General features: G+C 45.4%; 1 protein-coding gene across 3 annotated transcripts in view; it reads right to left on the reverse strand.

The window, feature by feature from the left end:
* Positions 1-9,218: 9,218 nt before the first annotated feature.
* The window catches only part of STRADB (STE20 related adaptor beta), a 36,165-nt gene continuing 27,344 nt past the window's right edge, over positions 9,219-18,039 (reverse strand). For all 3 annotated transcript variants that reach the window (XM_039494920.1, XM_039494919.1, XM_039494921.1), the window contains 5 exons: positions 15,571-15,742; positions 14,922-15,026; positions 10,996-11,225; positions 9,982-10,024; positions 9,219-9,477 (listed from right to left, as the gene is read on the reverse strand). In XM_039494920.1, the coding sequence (XP_039350854.1) occupies positions 9,325-9,477; positions 9,982-10,024; positions 10,996-11,225; positions 14,922-15,026; positions 15,571-15,742 (703 nt within the window). In that variant the 3' untranslated portion in view covers positions 9,219-9,324. The remainder of the gene's footprint in view (positions 9,478-9,981; positions 10,025-10,995; positions 11,226-14,921; positions 15,027-15,570; positions 15,743-18,039) is intronic.

An 18,039-nucleotide genomic window follows, 5' to 3' on the forward strand; every position in this document is an offset into this window, starting at 1 on the left:
GGCCTTCCTCCCTAAGGTGGTGTTGGCCTTTCATATCAACCAGGATATCTTCCTTCCGGTCTTCTTTCCGAAGCCACACTCATCGCAAAGGGAGCAACAATTGCACTCCCTGGACGTCCGTAGGGCGCTCGCATTTTATATCGAGCAGGCAAAGCCCTTTCGTAAAATGCCCCAACTCTTCGTCGTAGTGGCAGACCGAACGAAGGGCCTACCTGTCTCCTCCCAGAGGATTTCATCTTGGGTGACGTCGTGCATCTGCACCTGTTGTGACTTGGCCCATGTTCCATCGAGCCACCTCACTGCACATTCCACCAGGGCTCGGGCTTCTTCTGCTGCCTTCCTGGCTCATGTACCATTCCAGGAGATATGTCGCGCAGCTACCTGGTTCTCGGTCCACACCTTTGCCTCACATTATGCACTGGTCCAACAGTCCAGAGATGATGCAGTCTTTGGCTCATCAGTTTTGCATTCTGCAACATTTCACTCCGACCCCACCGCCTATGTAAGGCTTGGGAATCACCTAACTGGAATCGATATGAGCAAGCACTCGAAGAAGAAAAGACGGTTACTCACCTTTGTAACTGTTGTTCTTCGAGATGTGTTGCTCATATCCATTCCAAACCCGCCCTCCTTCCCCACTGTCGGAGTAGCCGGCAAGAAGGAACTGAGGGGCGGATGGGTCGGCAGGGGTATATATCCGGTGCCATAGCGGTGCCACTCCAGGGGGTGCCCAGCCGACCCACCGAGTGTTGCTAGAGTAAAAATCTTCCGACGAACATGCACGCGGCGCGCGCATACCTAATTGGAATGGATATGAGCAACACATCTCGAAGAACAACAGTTACAAAGGTGAGTAACTGTCTTTTCCTCTTAATAGAATGCTCCCTAGATCCAGCAGGGTCTGTTTCCTCTTCCCCAATCCTACACCACCCTCCCACATACATTGACCTCAATGTTTCCCGCTGCCCTGGTTACAGCTGGAGCCCTGGCTGCAGCTTTGGGGCTAACACTTCTCAGAAAAAGAAACTTCTCTCCCCTACTAGGGAAACAAAGAAGGGTAGGTCACCCCATAAATCTCATTGCCGGTAGACCTTGCGTCCCTTAAGGGGTACTGTAGAGGGTCTGACTGAAATTGGTACTCAGGCACCAATACCACATAAGTTGTGTGCAGAGAAGTCTTCTACTTACAGGGTGGCTCCTTCCTCAGTACCATATGCCATCTCTCAGCACATATGACACTCAGCTTCTCTCTATACTCTGATACAGTCACCTTTCTACAGCTCCAAGGTCAGAGAAGCTGCCCCCTGGGCCTCTCCAGTACTAGACATGTCAACTCTTTGGCACCAATCCACATTCCTGGTTCTGGCACAGACTCAGGCTATGACCACAGACTATCCTAGACTTCTTTCACTTTCCAGTGTCTGTTTTGGATGAACTGTCCCATTTACAATGACTCGTTATGCACCTTCTTGTAAGATTTTTGACATCTTGGTCAAGAGCATTGAGCAACCTTTCCCCCTGGAAGATCTGCTGTACAGTTCTACTATCCACCCCACTTTTTGAGATGGACTATCCCACTTCCTGCCTGCCTGGAAGCACATCATCTCAGACAAATGGATGCTAGAGGTGGTCAACATGGGCTATTCCATCCACTTAACATTCTATCCCTCCCTTCCTGTTCCTCTGCAGGAACCTCTCTCACAACAAGCTCTTAAAGCAGGAGGTCTAATCTCTCCTGCCCTTGGGGGTGATCAAGCTGGTTCCCACTGAGTTTGTCAGAAAGGCAGTCTATTCCAACTATTTCCTAGTCTCTAAAAGGGGTGGAGGATAGAGACCAATCCTCAATCTTAGATGTCTGTCTTTTCACAGCACTTAAGAATGGTGATGCCAACCACCATAATTCCATCCCTAGATCCAGGGGACAGGTTCATCAGCCTTGACCTCCAGGATGCCTACTTTTATGTAGCTCTCCACCCCCTTACATTTCATAATGGGCTCAGATCAATACCAGTACTTAGTCCTCTCCTTCAGGCTCTCCATGGCCCTGAGGAGCTTCACAAAGCAGTAGCATCCCACCTACGTCAGTGAGGCATCGCAGTATTCCCATACTTAGACAACTGGCTCCTCAAGGTTCGATCAGTCAGCAACCTCCAGGGCACTAGGCCTATTTCAGTCCCTGGGTCTTTGTATCAGTCTGAAGAAGCCCACACTGACTCCACTCAAGAGAACAAACTTGATCAGAGTCACTCTAGACTTCCTAATGACCAGAGCCTACCTGCCCAAGAAGAGAATCTCCACTATGTCCAGTCTAATCTCTACATTACAGCACAGCCCTCAACTGCAAGGACCTGCCTACAACTCCTACGCTCCATGTTGGTGTCCATGTTTGTGACACCTCACACGAGACCACACCTCAGATGCCTTCAGATGTGGCTATGGGCTGTGTACACCTCAAACAGAGACAGTCTCTCAAAACCCATAACAGCATTTCTGAAAGTTCTGGACTCTTAATGGGTGGAGGGACTGTAAGCGTCCGGTGGGGGGGCTTGGCCCTCTCGGGTGCAGCTGGGAGCCAGGCCGCGTCACTACAGGAGGCTAGCAAGCAGTTTGGTCCCCAGAGTCCAAGCCCTAGGTCAGGGCGGGGCAGTGAATAGTAGCACATGGGATCAGGCCTCAGGCAGGGCTGAGCAGCACAAACAGCCTCTTAAGCCCCAAGCCCTAGGTCAGGGCGGGGCAACAACAGTAATTCACACAAACAGTCTCTTGCCCCAAGCCCTAGGTCAGGGCGGGGCAACAACAGTAATTCACACAAACAGTCTCTTAGCCCAAGCCCTAGGTCAGGGCGGGGCAACAACAGTAATTCACACAAACAGTCTCTTAGCCCAAGCCCTAGGTCAGGGCGGGGCAACAAACAGTAATTCACAGGCTCAGACCCTCAGGCAGGAGCTGAGTGAACACACCCAGCAGTTCAGGAGTTTAGGTCCTCAGGCAGGAGCTGAGCAAACACCAACAGTTCAAGGGCTCAGGTCCTCAGGCAGGAGCTGAGCAAACACCAACAGTTCAAGGGCTCAGGTCCTCAGGCAGGAGCTGAGCAAACACCAACAGTTCAAGGGCTCAGGTCCTCAGGCAGGAGCTGAGCAAACACCAACAGTTCAAGGGCTCAGGTCCTCAGGCAGGAGCTGAGCAAACACTGGTAAGTCCAGGCTTCTATGCCTGAGCGCTGGTGTGAGGGGGAGACTGCCACCCATGAGTGGGGTGACAGGGGGGACACAGGCCCACCCACTCCACTGTGTCCCAGCCCGGGGCCCTAACAGCGGCAGTTAGTCTGCAGCTGTGTCGGTGGGGTCCTGACCGCAACACACCAACATTGGCTCACAGTCTGCTGTAGCCAGACTGGGGTCGGCTACCCCCGGGCTACTTCCCATCTCCCCCTCCATGGGTACCTGCTCATCTCTGGCATCCTCCACTGTGTCCCACACCATGGGCTCCTCGTGGTGTTGAGCGCTGGGTAGGTCAGGCTGCTCCTCAGGATGCGGGGCGAGGGAATGCTCAGGCAGCTTCTCGGGGTACCGGGCTCAGGGAAGGCTCAGCCAGTCCTCCTCAGGGTACCAGGCTCGGCCAGCTTTCCTCAGGGTACCGGGCTCGGGGAAGGCTCGGTCCAATAGGAGCTCGGTCTGTAGCTTCTGTCCTCTCCGGCTGCCGGGCAGCAACTGAGCGCTGGGGCCGGGCCTTTATACTTCCTGTCCCGCCACTTGACTTCCGGGGGGCGGGGACAGGCGGCGGTGGCTCTGCCCACTGTGGTGGCTGTTCTGGCTCGTCCCTCTCAGGTGCGGCTGGGAGCCAGGCCGCCTCACTACAGGGACCCATTGAAATTCTGCAAGGGAACTTCATTCTGATATCCTCTGCCCTCAAAAATCCTCATGACGGATGCCTCTCTTTTGGATCGGGGTGCGGGGCAAGTGGTCCTCACAAGAGATTATGCTGCACAACATCATAGAACTGAGAGCAATCCATTATGCTTTTCAACACTTCCTTCATGACATACAGGGCCATATTGTCAAGGTAATGCTGGACAACAGGTAGCAATGTAAACTGAGAAAGTGAAGGAACATTCCAGACCTTATGCATAGAATCACTAAACCTGTGGAAATGGTGTATTTACCATAAGATAGAAATCTTGGTGGTTTATGTACCAGGTCTCCAAAATACAACTACAGACTTCCTGAGCCGGAATATCCATCAGAACCAAGAACTGAAGCTCTGCAATTCTGTCTTCTATAGCATCTGCCAATCATGGGGTCTTCCAGGAACAGATCTCTTTGCTACCCCAACCAATGTAATATGTCTTCTTTTCTGCTCCAAGGGAGGTGATTGCGACTGCAATTCATTGGAAGATGCCCTGATAACACCGTGGCCGCATGTCCTGTTGTATGCTTACTTGTCTCTACCTCTGATTGTCAAGATGTTGATCAAACTGAGAAAGGAAGGAGTGAGGCTTATTCTCAGAGTGCCGTCACGGCCGAACTAGGTGTGGCTTGTGAACCTCCTTCCCCTTTGAGTGGCAATGCCTTTCTGCCTTCCCTTCAAGAAGGATCTCCTGTAAGAGAACTCAGGCACCCTGAACCATCCCAGCCCTTTATTTTTGAATCTGAAGGTGTAGTTCCTAGATGGTTCTTGGGCATAGAGTTGACCTGTTTGGATGTGTGACGGGTTGCCCCCCCCTTTCGGGGTGCCACCGGATATGCTGAGGTTCCACTGAGCCTGCTTGTCCTACTAGCCTGGGTTTCCCTTACTCTGTGCTTCTGTGACAGGCTCTCAAGCCCCTTTCCAGCACACACACAGTCAGGGACACACCCAGCTGTAGAATCACACAGAGTTTGCGATTTAGCTCTCTGTGGTAGGGCCCAGCTAGGGGAATGCTCAGGTCTCCTGTGCACACACCCTGTGGAGTGTAAACCCAAAATTATATTGTCTTGCACTGTATAGAGATCTACATAGTGTACACTCATAAAAATTGCCCCCTTCCTTAATATGGAGGGAGATATGCACAGCTCTTTGCGCTCCCACCCCCCGACCCTCGGTTATGAATTGCACAAATAAAAAATACGTTTATTAACTACAAAAGGTAACATTTAAGTGATTATAAGGGATAGGAAACAGAACAAAGCAGATTACTGAGCAAATAAAACAAAACATGCAAACTAGCCCAATACACTAAAGAAACAGGTTACAAATAGTAATTTCTCACCCTAAATTTTGTTTTAGGCAAGTTCAAGGTTTTTGCAGCTCAGAGTTCCAGTTATGTCTCTTCACAGGCTAGACCCCTGTCTCAGCCTGGACTCAGCCCTTGCCTTTCCCCAGCTTAGTTCCTTTGTTTCTTCGTTTCTTCAGGTTTTTTCAGCAGTCTTCCTTCTTGGGCGGGGAGGCAATGGAGAAGAGCCTTGATTGACTCACTTCCTTGCCTTAAATAGGATTTACATTACGTGGGAATCTTTTGCTTCCAGTGGAAAAATACCAGCAGTGTCCAAGATGGTACTCCATACCAGATGACATTATCACATGACCTTGCAATGTTAAGGCAACCATGAGACAGGGTTTACTTGTAACATCCATAGGAAGGAACTCCAGGAAAATGAGAGATCAGCATCTGCAAAGACCCATTCTATTGTCTTTCCTAATGGCTCATCCAGGCTGATTGCATACTGTCTGGTGAGTGTTTCCCAAGTGTAACCACCATTGTAATTGTTACATAGTCAATATTCCTAACTTCAGATACAGAAGTGATACATGTATACAAATAGGTTTCACTGAATATGATTATCCTAACCTTTCCAATGATATCTTACATGACCCATCTTGGTGTGACGAAGTGGGACTGTTCGTACTGGGGGCTGGGAATGCTGGGTTGGTGCCTCAGTGCCCCTGTTCAGTTCTTAATATCTAGGTGGTGGATCAGGGTGTGTGATTGCTGCAGAGGGAGGGGCCAGTGCAACTGAAAGTCTGACCATCTGTCTCCTAGCAACTGATGGCCTGGGCCCTCGGCACCTTTCGGCTGAAGGTGTTGGAGACAAAGGGGTCAGGTGACCTCCTGGCCCGGGAGAGAAGCTGAGCAGAGAGGAGGGGCCGGAGGGGGTTGGGCAGACTGGAGCTGGCTGGGGAAAGAAGGGAAGCAGGGACAGGGCTCTGATCGCCAATGGGGGCTGTGGGGCTCATGGGGCCCCAAGATGGACCTAACAGGTCCTTAAGGAAATCTCTCTTTGAACCATTGGCTACCTGTTCTCTCAACACCTCATTCCTTATAACTATCACTTCACTAGATGGGTGGGAGAACTCAGTGTGCTCATGACAGACCCACCATTCACTACATTCTACAGAGACAAGGTCACATTATGTCCCTATCCTTGTTTCTTCCTTAAGGTTTCTTCATAATACTGTATTAATCAGGAAATCCATCTACCGGAGTTCTACCCAAAGCCTCAGGTCAGAGGGGCTCTCAACTTCTACTTAGAACCAAGGCCTTTAGGACATCTCCCATATTCTTTCTATCCTCTGCCGAAAGGATAAAAGGGCAGCTCATTTCCATGAAAAGATTATCGAAGTGGGTCTTAGGTTGCATCTTAACATGCTATGAGCCTGGAGGAATACAGCCTCCTCACAGAGTGAGAGTACAGTCCACAAGGGCTTGGTTAACATCTCTAGACCTTCTGAAAGATGTTCCATAGCAGAAATCTGCAGGACTGCAACTTGGTCCTTCATCCATACATTTGACAAGCTGTACTCTATCGTACCTGCTTCCAGAGCTGATGCATTTGGTGACACAGTCCTCCAATCTGTCTTGGATTTTCCTCCTCAGCACCCACCTCCATTTGAGTTACTGCTTGGTAGTCTCCTACAGTGGAGCACCCATAGGGACATATACTCATAAAAGGAGGAGAGGTTACTTACCTGTACAGTAACTTGAGTTCTTTGAGATGTTTTATCCCTATGGGTGCGCCACTGTTCCCCTCTGTATTCCTAGTATCAGTCAGGTGTACAGAATACCAAACGTCTCTATTTCATTTCAGAAATATGTACATATAGAAAAGAAAAATAATGAGATCTTTTAATGTTAAAGATTTTATGTCTGTATTTTCAAATGAATGTTTTTTACTGTGGTAATAACCAAGAGGGGAGTGGAGGCAGGGAGTATTTTCACAGCTTTGTCAAAGTTATTTCCTAGAGATTTACTGCACTCTGGTCTTTGACAACCTTTCCTCCTGCCTCAGTTATTTTGCCTTCTCCTATTTCTTTATTATTAGCAACTCTGCCTTTGCCCAACCACCTAATACTTTGGGTATGAAATCCTGGCTCTATTGAAGTCAGTGGGGCCAGGACTTTTTCCCAGATGCTTTAGTTGTACTAGTGATCTCCAGCATTCCATTAAAAATAAAATGTCACAACTAAAATTTGGATGTACCAATATGGCATTTATTCAGGAACCTCCAGTGAAATGTTGACAGGTAATATATGTTTTAGCATCAGAACTATGTATGAATGAACAAACAAACATAGGTAATGATTTTGGTACCCAAATTTGTGCCTTTCAAATTGTTAAAAAGAACAGGTTGCACAACAGAATTATGTTGTTGAATACTTGTTCATTTAACTATATTAGCTTTCTGAGCATTTAGCTCTTGCATGTGGTCAAGCTATCATTAATTCAATTGGTTTATTGATAAATTGGATTAAAACTTGGAAAATTATTAGACACACATGAAAACCCTGTAGAACCCTATCATTAAGACTTCAATACTTGAGTAACTCACTTGAAAACATTTTGGTGTTCAAGGTTATGTGACATCACATAGGAATCACATTTTTCTTTTGTGGCAGGCAATATGTATAATAGGATCAATTTTTGTAATTTGGGAATGGAGGTGGGAGGTTCCCTGTATATCTACTGATGAGCAACCTTTTCTCTCTAACCTCAATATTCTGGATAGATTGAATTATGGTGTCAGCTGAGTGAAATATATGAGTGTTGGTTATACAAACAGGATGTTCTGTGTTGCAACTATATTTATCCATTTATCCATCCTTTTCTAAATCCCGAGCTGAAATCTGTCACTTCAAATAACTTAGTTTCACAATACAGCTGTTATTGTGTGTCCATTTGAGATCTGCCTCACTATGGATAGGTGTAGTGTGTGTATTTTGTTTGAATTTGCATTTGTTGTCATTCTTATTCATAAAGGATCAGGAGAAGTAGTTGGGCATCTGTCAACCAGACAGTTTACAGAGCTAGACTGCAGCTGTTTTTTCTGAAGGTTAGGTAGCCAATCTAATGTATTGTTTTATAGTAGTGCTGTTTAGTAGTAATTCACAAAGTGTGTATGAGGAGGTATAAACCTTATTTGATTTCTTTTACTGTTGGATTTGTAATTGTTCAAGGATTTTTGATATTCCAGAGAAATATGGAGTCACCTTAATTGAGATATTCAAAAAGGCCACTTGATAACTTAAAAGCAGCTGTTGGAAGAGGAAGAGCAGCCTTAGTATTAGAAGAAGAGCTCAGTGCAGAGAGAGAGGAAGAGAATGGGCTCGAACCAGGGAGAAGGTAGGTACCCACTCTATGTGGGCAGGGCCGGGACCACTGACCGGCAGCAGGATGAGCCGCTCAGCCCACTGCCAGTCTTGGGTCCCAGCTGCCGGCCCCGCTCAGCCCGCTGCCGGTCTGGGGTTCTGGCTGCCAGCCCCTTGCTAGCCGGGGTCCCGGCAGCCGGTCCCACTCAGTCTGCTGACAGCCTAGGAGAACGGAACCCCAGGCCAGCAGCGGACTGAGCAGGCCAGCGGCATAAGATCAGCATTTTAATTTAATTTAAATGAAGCTTCTTAAACATTTTGAAAACCTTGTTTACTTTACTTATGATAATAGTTTACTTATTTAATATAGACAGAGAGAGACCTTCTAAAAACATTAAAATGTATTATTGGCATGCAAAACCTTAAATTAGAGTGAATAAATGAAGACTCGGCACACCACTTCTGAAAGGTTGCCGACCCCTGCTATAGAAGGAGCCTTTTGCCAAGGGATGTAAGTCCAAAGGAGTGGGGAGAAGACAAAGATAAAAAGCATCAATATTCTTAAGATTAACTTTTTCCCTGAGGTTAGGAAAGTGAGGCCCACTGCATTTTTACAGTGCCAGCTTTAAATCATGTACACACCACAGATGTTCAAGTATAGCTCTTGTATTTGTATTTAAACCAATACAGAGAAAAGCAGCAAGTAGAAATCACATTTTCCTTCTTTGAAGCATGGGGGAGGTATGATGGTTTGTCATTGTTTTAAAAGTCCCACTCTATGTCTCTTTGATTTGGGCAAAAACACCCAAGCTCAGGCCTGCTTGTTCTTGAGGGCAGTGGCAAGAATTGCGGTTTATTGTGTTGGATGGGAGGTGGCAACAGTGAAAGTAAGGAACTCCTTGTTTGTTCTTTTACCTGAGGGGAAAAAACAAACAGGATAAAATAGTGCTGTACATACAAGTCCACTGAAATACTGTGTACGTCTTTACTAAAAGTGCATGAAGGGGTATAGCAGCAGCCTTGTGTGCTATAATGCTGGAGAAGGCAGAGTTTGAGACTAGCTTCATCACTCCAGAGTAGATTGACCATGAATGTTTGTAAATTTGTAGTCAAGTTAAATGATTAGCTTGACTTAAAATGTGGTTTTTCAACCAAAATAGCTCAATGGTTAAGCTCACTTCAATAAATTTTAATCCTTTAAATAAGCTTTCAGATTTCATTTAACAGAGGACACGATTGCTGTGTTGCACAAGATTCTAGATGATATGACATTTTGTAAAAGAGCTGTCTGCAGCATCCTGGCTGTTAGAGGGTGATTTTACTTTACAACTGCTTTTACTTTACCCATTTTTTTAATATTTTGCCATTTACTTAGGCTGCAGTTAACCCATCTCAACAGTAAGAATTTAGTACACTCACCTGTTTGAAGAAACTGTGTGACAGCAAACTGCTTGCTGATGGCCTGGATCATAAAATAGAAAACACAAGATTATGTTTTGAAAGTAAGCGTTGGTGTTTGTGGAAGATGCCAGATTGACCATGCACTCTAGGCCAAGGCTTCTCAAAGCCAGTCCACCACTTGTTCGGGGAAAGCCCCGGTGGGCTGGGCTGGTTTGTTTACCTGCCGCGTCCGCAGGTTCGGCCAATTGCGGCTCCCACTGGCCGTGGTTCGCTGCTCTATGCCAATGGGGGCTGTCGGAGGGGTGGCCAGCACATGCCTTGGTCCGCGCCGCTTCCCCGTGCCCCCATTGGCCTGGAGCAGTGAACTGCGGCCAGTGGGAGCCGCGATTGGCCGAACCTGGGGACGCGGCAGGTAAACAAACCGGCCCAGCCCGCAAGGGGCTTTCCCTGAACAAGCGGCGGACTGGCTTTGAGAAGCACTGGTCTAGGCCCTACGGTTATTTGTCCACTGAACAAGTGCAACCTGAACAGAAGCAGCACAAGCTTCCTTCATTCAGTGCCTCAACTTTACTGTGAGGGTATTACTAGAGGCAGTGAGTTCACTGATCCAGTACATTCAATTTTCAGCCTCCATAGTAGCCACAGAGTGTTAGAGGGATATATTATCCTGTTGAAATCTAGCAGAATTTAACAGTTTAAACTAGTTTCTGGAACTAGCCCTTCCTGAGTCTCCTTCCCAAACTGTGGTTTTTCAAACGTGTTTTTAGAAACAAGCAATCCATTATCCAAGAAAGCTTCAGAATCACTGATGAAAAAGGATTTTTAAAGCATGTTGAAGATCATTCTTCAGACCAAGACAATGTTGGCCTGGCACTTTGACAATTTACTATTGTGAAAAGAAACCCAGACGCACTTCATCTTAACATTGAATTTGTCAGTTGTATACAACTTAGTAGATTCCAAGTTCACCTTAGATTATGCTATATCTTATGTTAAAGTGACAGTGAATATTAGTGTTCAGAAGTAAGTTACCTTTTCTCAGGGTCCTGTTGCAAACAGAGTTCTACCAAGTTGTGAAAAGCAGGGGAAAATGTTTTTGAGGAGGGAGTTTGCAATCTCTCACTAGTCATTGTGTGCGTCATGCTTTCACCAATTCCAGAATCCACACCTGACTGGGAATTCTTCATTCTGGATTCCACACGTGGGAAGGTATTTATATCCCAGGGACAATAAGTGGGACCTTTCAGCTTATGCAGCAGCATCTGGGAGAAGAGAAAGACAGTATAAGAGTCCAGTGGCTGTATTAGCCTCGAGGGGCTGTGATGAATTGGCAGTATGTTTGTACAATTTATAAAATCTGATTGATACTATGAAAAACTGAGTTCCTCTATGTGGATCTACCACTTCTGACAGGTTCTGTAGCAACTTCACAGCACAGTGGGAAATACCTGAGGTTAACCACAGTACTTAAACCCAACAAAGATTATGCATCCTTAAGAAAACCAGTTTGAGCCTAACTCTCTGAAGAGAGGGGGTAGATAGGAGTAGTGGAAACTTACCCAAAAGACAGAATCAAGGAAGCCAGGGGAAGTGTGTTGTGTTTAAAACCAAACCAGACAGGAAAAGGAAGCCTTGGACAGGAGAGAGCAAGGTCACAGAAGCTGTGAGAGAGATCACCGACTATGTAACCCCCTGTACAAGGCAAGGGATACAGGCTGAATATCTCTAGTCTTGCACTCTCTGGTCTGGCAACATCTGGGGTCTGGCATGATTTTAGTTAGCTGGATATCTGCTTATCATGGTGGGGCCAAGTTTCCTGCGATCCAGCAAAGTCCCACCAGTCCTGGCTCTCAATGTTCTGTGCTGTTATTTAGTTCTAATTGACCCCTAAATATGTCTTCTAGGAGACCAGCAAGTAGTGGCAGTGTTGGTAATGCTGCTAAGCATACGCATGTGTCAATATCCATACAGCAAAAGGTGGAATTGCTGCAGAAATTGGAAAAGGGCACATTGGTACGTGCCTTGTGTGAGTTTTACAATATAGGGTCATCTACAGTGTATGATTTGAAGAAACAAAAGAATCAAATTGTAGCGGGGTGGTCACCTGCTCCTGCCCTGAAGGGCTTGAAATCAGCCCTGGGAGAGGGCTGCTGCTAGAAAAAGCAGCAAGCCTTGGCTGATTGGGGAACCAGCCACAGATGTGGCCACACCCCAATCAGGGCCCAGCTGGCCCTTATAAGAGGGCAGTGGGCCAGGAGCACAGAGAGTCCCTCTCTAGCAGTAGAGAGGGGAGGACCAGGCTGCCTGGGAAATGAAAGGTACCGGAGTAGAGCAGTGCTGTGGAATAGGGCAAGGGAACTGGGGAGCTCCTGCTTGGGAAACCCCCAGGCTTCAGGCCTTGTCTAAGGCCAAATAGGTACTAGGGGTGCAGCCCGGGGGTAGGCAGAGGCAGCAGGATCAAACCCCCCTTGCCGGTGATGATTGGCATTTATACTGCAGTCTGCCCCAGTGAACGGGGACTAGATTGAGACTGGCAGTAGCCATAGTCTGACGTGAGGTGGATAGAGGGTGGGGGTTCCCCGGGGAGAGGAGACCCAGATCTGTGGGGGTACTGCCAGGAGGCAGCACCCCGGCTTGAAAGGGGCACCGGGGTCCAGGAGGGACTCGGGCCCAGCAGCAAGCGGGACACCGTCCTGAAGAGGGTGCTCCGGAGGCTGGAAAAGCTAATTCCCTGGATGACCAGGGTACGTCCCACCCTGTAGTGCTTGAGCTGGCCAGGGATTTCGGAGAGGAGAATTTACTAGACTGGATGGAAGTGGACAAAGATGAACCAATTGTTACTCAAATGATGGATAAAGAAATTGTGCAACTGGTACAGCAGGGAAAAAACAAAGATAACGAAGAAGCCAGTGATGGTGATGAAGAGGATGATGAGGATGTTGCAGAAAACATTTCTATAGATAAATGGATTCAGTTGGCAACAAATTTAATAGAAGGACTGGAGCAAAGACATTTCATTTCTGAGCAAGAGATCATGTCGCTCTACATGATATGAGAAAAACTCATTAAAGAAAAACCAAAATACATAAGACAAGACAAGCTGGAAGATTGGTTAAAGGTAGCGAAGAGCAGCGGTGAGCAGCACTCTACAGTCGAAAATCCTATTATCTCCACTTCATCTACCCCAGATATACCTACAGCAGAGACCCCAGATGTAACCTGAATGTAATTTGAGTTAGCAGTTCTTGTCACATCACTTTCGAAGCAGAATTCAGGCATCATTTTAGGTGAGTAAATTATAGATTTACCTGTATTGTTATCTTTCTTTTTCATATTATTTTATGTTTTTTTATGCTTTATCTACATAGCTCCTTGTGTCAATAGAGTAAAATTGCGTAACAACTCTAACACTTTGTTATGAAGAGAGCCGGTAAGCCTTGGCTAGGTGGTGTTGCAAGCATTGTTCCATTTATTTGCCTCAGCGAGATAAAAATAAAGAGAGACCCGCTCGCTACAATATTGACCTCCCATGGTTTGGCAAATTCTCTGGTTCGGCACTGGTCAGGTTGTGAGGGTGCCAAACTAGAGAGGTTCAACCTGTACCGTGCCTTCCTGGATATCAGTGGTCCCTAAGGACTCCCTGGGGAAGGGTGAGCTAGAAAGTGGCATTGTGGTTAAGATGTTTGTTTTGTATGATCTACTCTTCTTGGCTTTGTATGATTTAGTATTGAAAAAAAGTGTGTGAACTGCTTCTGGAAGAGGGTGTGTCAGTATGGGGGAGTCCAAAGAGTCATCATTGTGCTCAGAGGGGCTAGGCAGCTGGATAGGTGGTTTCTTCTTTCAGAAGTGTGTCACACGTGTGTGCCTCGGGCAGGGGTTCTCAGGACAAATGTTTTGGTGGCCTCAGAGTGTGGCCACCAACTCTTGCTGTTGGCCGCTCTCACACTTTTTCCTAAAATACTTAATTAGCTTTAGGAAAAACAAATAAATATGCACATATATTTGTCCAAATCATTATAATTTTTTTGGGCTAGCTAATCTGTTGAGAAAAGTGATAATAACAAACATACCAGTATCAGAGGGGTAGCCGTGTTAGTCTGGTTCTGTAAAAGCAGCAAAGAATCCTGTGGCACCTTATAGACTAACAGACGTTTTGCAGCATGAGCTTTCGTGGGTGAATACCCACTTCTTCGGATGCAAGTATATACATACCAGTATATACATACCAGTATTGCTTCTCACAACAGACTTACTCAGTCCTGTCAAGCCTCAGAACAAATTAAGCTCTGGATGGCGGGGTCGGGGGAGACAGCAGGGGCCAGGAACAATGGGGGTGGATGGGAGGCAGTGTGGGGCTGGCGCACGAAGCCCTGTGGCCAGAACCTGCTACCCCACTGCCCTGCCACTCCAGAGCTGAAGCCTTAAGCCTGAGCCCAACAGCCCGCGGGAAGGTGGGGAACTCACCGGCTGCCTGGTTCTCCAGCACTGTGCCCCAGGTGTTTCCAAAGGGGGGACAGGGCCCAACCCCTGCTGGCACCAAGACGGTGCATCCAGAAGCAACAGGGAGGGGCCATTCATGACTTTGTTCCCCCTTCCACCCCACCCCCCACCCCCCAGCATAACAGCTCAGGAGACTGTAGCCGCAAGAAAAGCCCCTGGTGGCCACATGCAGCCACGGTGGTCGCATTTGAGAAACACTGGCCTAGGGCCCATAAAATTGTGGTAGTGGCTGCACTTTGGTCAAGATCCAGAGACAGTTTTTGTAATAGGACCTTTCAGAAAAACCAGGAGTTGGAAGCTCCTTTGACCTAGGAAGCAGCATATATGTTTGAAATTTTAAAAAAGCGCCACCCTTTAATATATTTCGTGGTAACTTTATTATTAGACAGTATCTGTAAGAGAAAAATAGTCCTGTGAATGAAGTTTTGAGAAGGATTTAGGAGTATTTAATGTTTTACCTTTGCACAAGGTATATCCTGAAATGGTACATATCCATTGGCTAATTCACATGCTGTTATCCCCACACTGTAAATGTCAGACTTCACATTATACCCATACAAATCCTGTGGGAGAGAAAAAGCATTATATCAACACACTGGGAACTACTGAATATGTACTGCAAAAATATGCATATGCAAATATACTGTAGATATAATACAGTTTCAGGACCCAATCCTAATATCCCATAGCCAACAAGTTGTGGGTGAGCTGCTTATATAAGATTGGACCCTCTGACTGTAAGAAAGATTTAATGCACACAGCTCTTGTTAATAGATTTCATAGTTTATATTTGTACTGAAGAGAGAGTTAAATCAATGCAATTATTTTCAGGTTTCTATGGGAAAAAAATGTGTCCATTAGGATCACGTCTTTTAGAACCTTTGTAACAAAGAGGCAAGAGGTAAAGACATTAAGCTACATGGGTCCACCATAAAGCCACCATTTATTTTAAGGTTCCTAAACATGTTGTACACTATCTAGTTTGGAAGTTGCAAATGAATAGCCTTTATGGCTCTTTCACGAGACTACTAAGTACAAACTTTAAAAAAAGGAAACGGCCATCTCCAGAGACTCAAGGCAAAATTAACTGGTTTATACTGTACTGACCTGTCTCAGTATCTCAGGACTCAGCCAAGGAAGTACTGAAGTACTAAGATGGGGAAAATCATACACAACCTTTGACCTCTGTCCATTGTTAACTAAACTGTAGATATGGTTTAAGCCAGACAGAGAAACCAGACCATCCCCTGAAATCAGAATGTGGCTAGCTTTCATATTCCTGAAAAAAAGTGATAAAATGTAGTTATAAAAAAATCACTCAAATGAATGTTACTTATTACTACAGTAGAAAGCCTGCCATATATTTATAAAATATTTCTGAGATAGCCTGACCACGTCATCATGCTATAGCTGACTGAGATGCATGTTAAAGATGGGTGAAGAGAAACTATATAAACACAATCTCTTATCCAAAATGCATGGTTAAAAAACCCTGACTTTGCCATCTGAAGCCCTTATATGGTGTTCATTCTAAAAATTGGAGTATAAGATCCCTGCCCCCAAACAAAAAAATGTTTTGGGTACACACACACCCACGGTGCCTCACTGAAAGAGTTTTGAAATCACTATTTGAAACGGTAGATATCAAAGCTAAGGTTCTGCATGCCACCATAACTATGTCTCCATTAGCATTCACATATACTGGCATACAGGTATTATAATACAACAAATTAAATTCTCCCCAATAGTCAATTTTATTTGTAGTCAAATACTCCCTAATGGAGGAGACAGTCAAGCCAGCATGTATGTAAAGTATACATAGGTCCTCCGTCTGTGTCAGTGAACATAGTACTCTGGCACCTGCAGTCAATGAGTACAGTGAATGGGGGTAAAGGTGCATCCACAGAGTTATACAAGAAAAAATTAGGTACATATATTGCGGCATCTGCATAGAGAGGTGGTCAATGTAGAATAATTGGTTTATAATGGATTTGGGGGGATGGGGAAGGAGACATTCTCTGAACTCTATTCCAGAGTTAAGATACAAGATGCTGTTATCTCTAGAGCAGGGTTGTGTCTTTAGCTAGTGTTCGGTGATTTGTATGTCAGATACAGTGAACACTATATAAGAGAATAGATACAGAAGAATGAATGTTGGATATGTAAAGGGTGGGCAGAAATATAAAGTTTCTGGTCTACAGGCTGAGGTGAACAAGGACATGGAGTCCAAATTAAGGTTTGTTTTCAAATTATTCCTATGCATTTCACGACTTGCCTTATTTTTTAATCTGTAACTTCCTAATAAGGCCCTATTTTTAGTTTATGGTAAACATATTTCCAGTTTTGAAGCAGCATCATTGTGCCACTTCAGATTTCTGATAAATTCACAGTTTGATAGACGCTTCAAGTTAAGGAACCAGCAAGAAGTTTGCTTAAGACCAGACTGTTCTTGGAGGTAAGAATTTGTGTAGAAAGATAGAAGATAAAAAGATAATTGGAGATATACCTATCTCCTAGAACTGGAAGGGACCTTGAAAGGTCATCGAGTCCAGCCCCCTGCCTTCACTACCAGGACCAAGTACTGATTTTTGCCCCAGATCCCTAAGTGGCGCCCCTCAAGGATTGAACTCACAACCCTGGGTTTAGCAGGCCAATGCTCAAACCACTGAGCTATCCCTCCCGCCAAAACTTGTAGGAAAGTTGACTTCCACTATAAACCACGAAGTCTGATATTAAATAGTCAGAACTAGTATAAGACAAATGTGGAGGTTCTGGACAAAATTGTTACTTTTAAAAATAAGATGTTAAGAGAAGTTCAGGCTTTTTAGAAGTCTTTGGGAAAAGTGAACAATCTTTTTGGAGTTCCATAGCTCAGAAATGCTTTCACCATGAATCCTCCTCTTATTAGAAGCCATATGAAAGTTTGAACAAGTGAAGCTTTTTAGGAAACTGGAGTTAGGCTTCAAGTGTCAGCTTTCTAATCTTTAAAAAAAAGTTATAACCATAACTAGGAAGTCAGTGCTGCAACCTGTTGACTAATATACACTGGCTAGCATACGTATACATTATGTTGATAATACTACCCCCAATATATGTTCCAAGCATTTCAGTATACATAATATTAAGCATTAATATAGCAGTTATATAGCCCAAATTGGCCTGTACCTTTATTATAATTCTGTTCACTTATGCTAAGTATTCCATAATAGCTTGCATTAGCTGAAGTAAACTTTGGCTTACAAAGATAGGAAAATTGTCAGTATCAGGACATTTAATAGAATCATAGAATATCAGGGTTGGAAGGGACCTCAGGAGGTCATCTAGTCCAACCCCCTACTCAAAGCAGGACCAATCCCCAGACAGACCTATTTATCCTGCTACAAGCCTAGGAGGTATCTTTACACTCTTCAGTACCTGGAATGCATGGGTTCAGAACAAGAGATAACAGGGTACACCATGGTACCAGAAACAAACAAGATAAAAAGCTTATTAATTCAATCCAGTTGCAGGTGATGTATACAGTTCCTTTTTCTGGTAAACAAGTAAGTTATAAAAAGATGACTTCAAGGATGTAAC

This window comes from Mauremys reevesii, linkage group 11, assembly GCF_016161935.1.
Source record: "Mauremys reevesii isolate NIE-2019 linkage group 11, ASM1616193v1, whole genome shotgun sequence".
Classification (NCBI taxonomy): domain Eukaryota; kingdom Metazoa; phylum Chordata; order Testudines; family Geoemydidae; genus Mauremys; species Mauremys reevesii.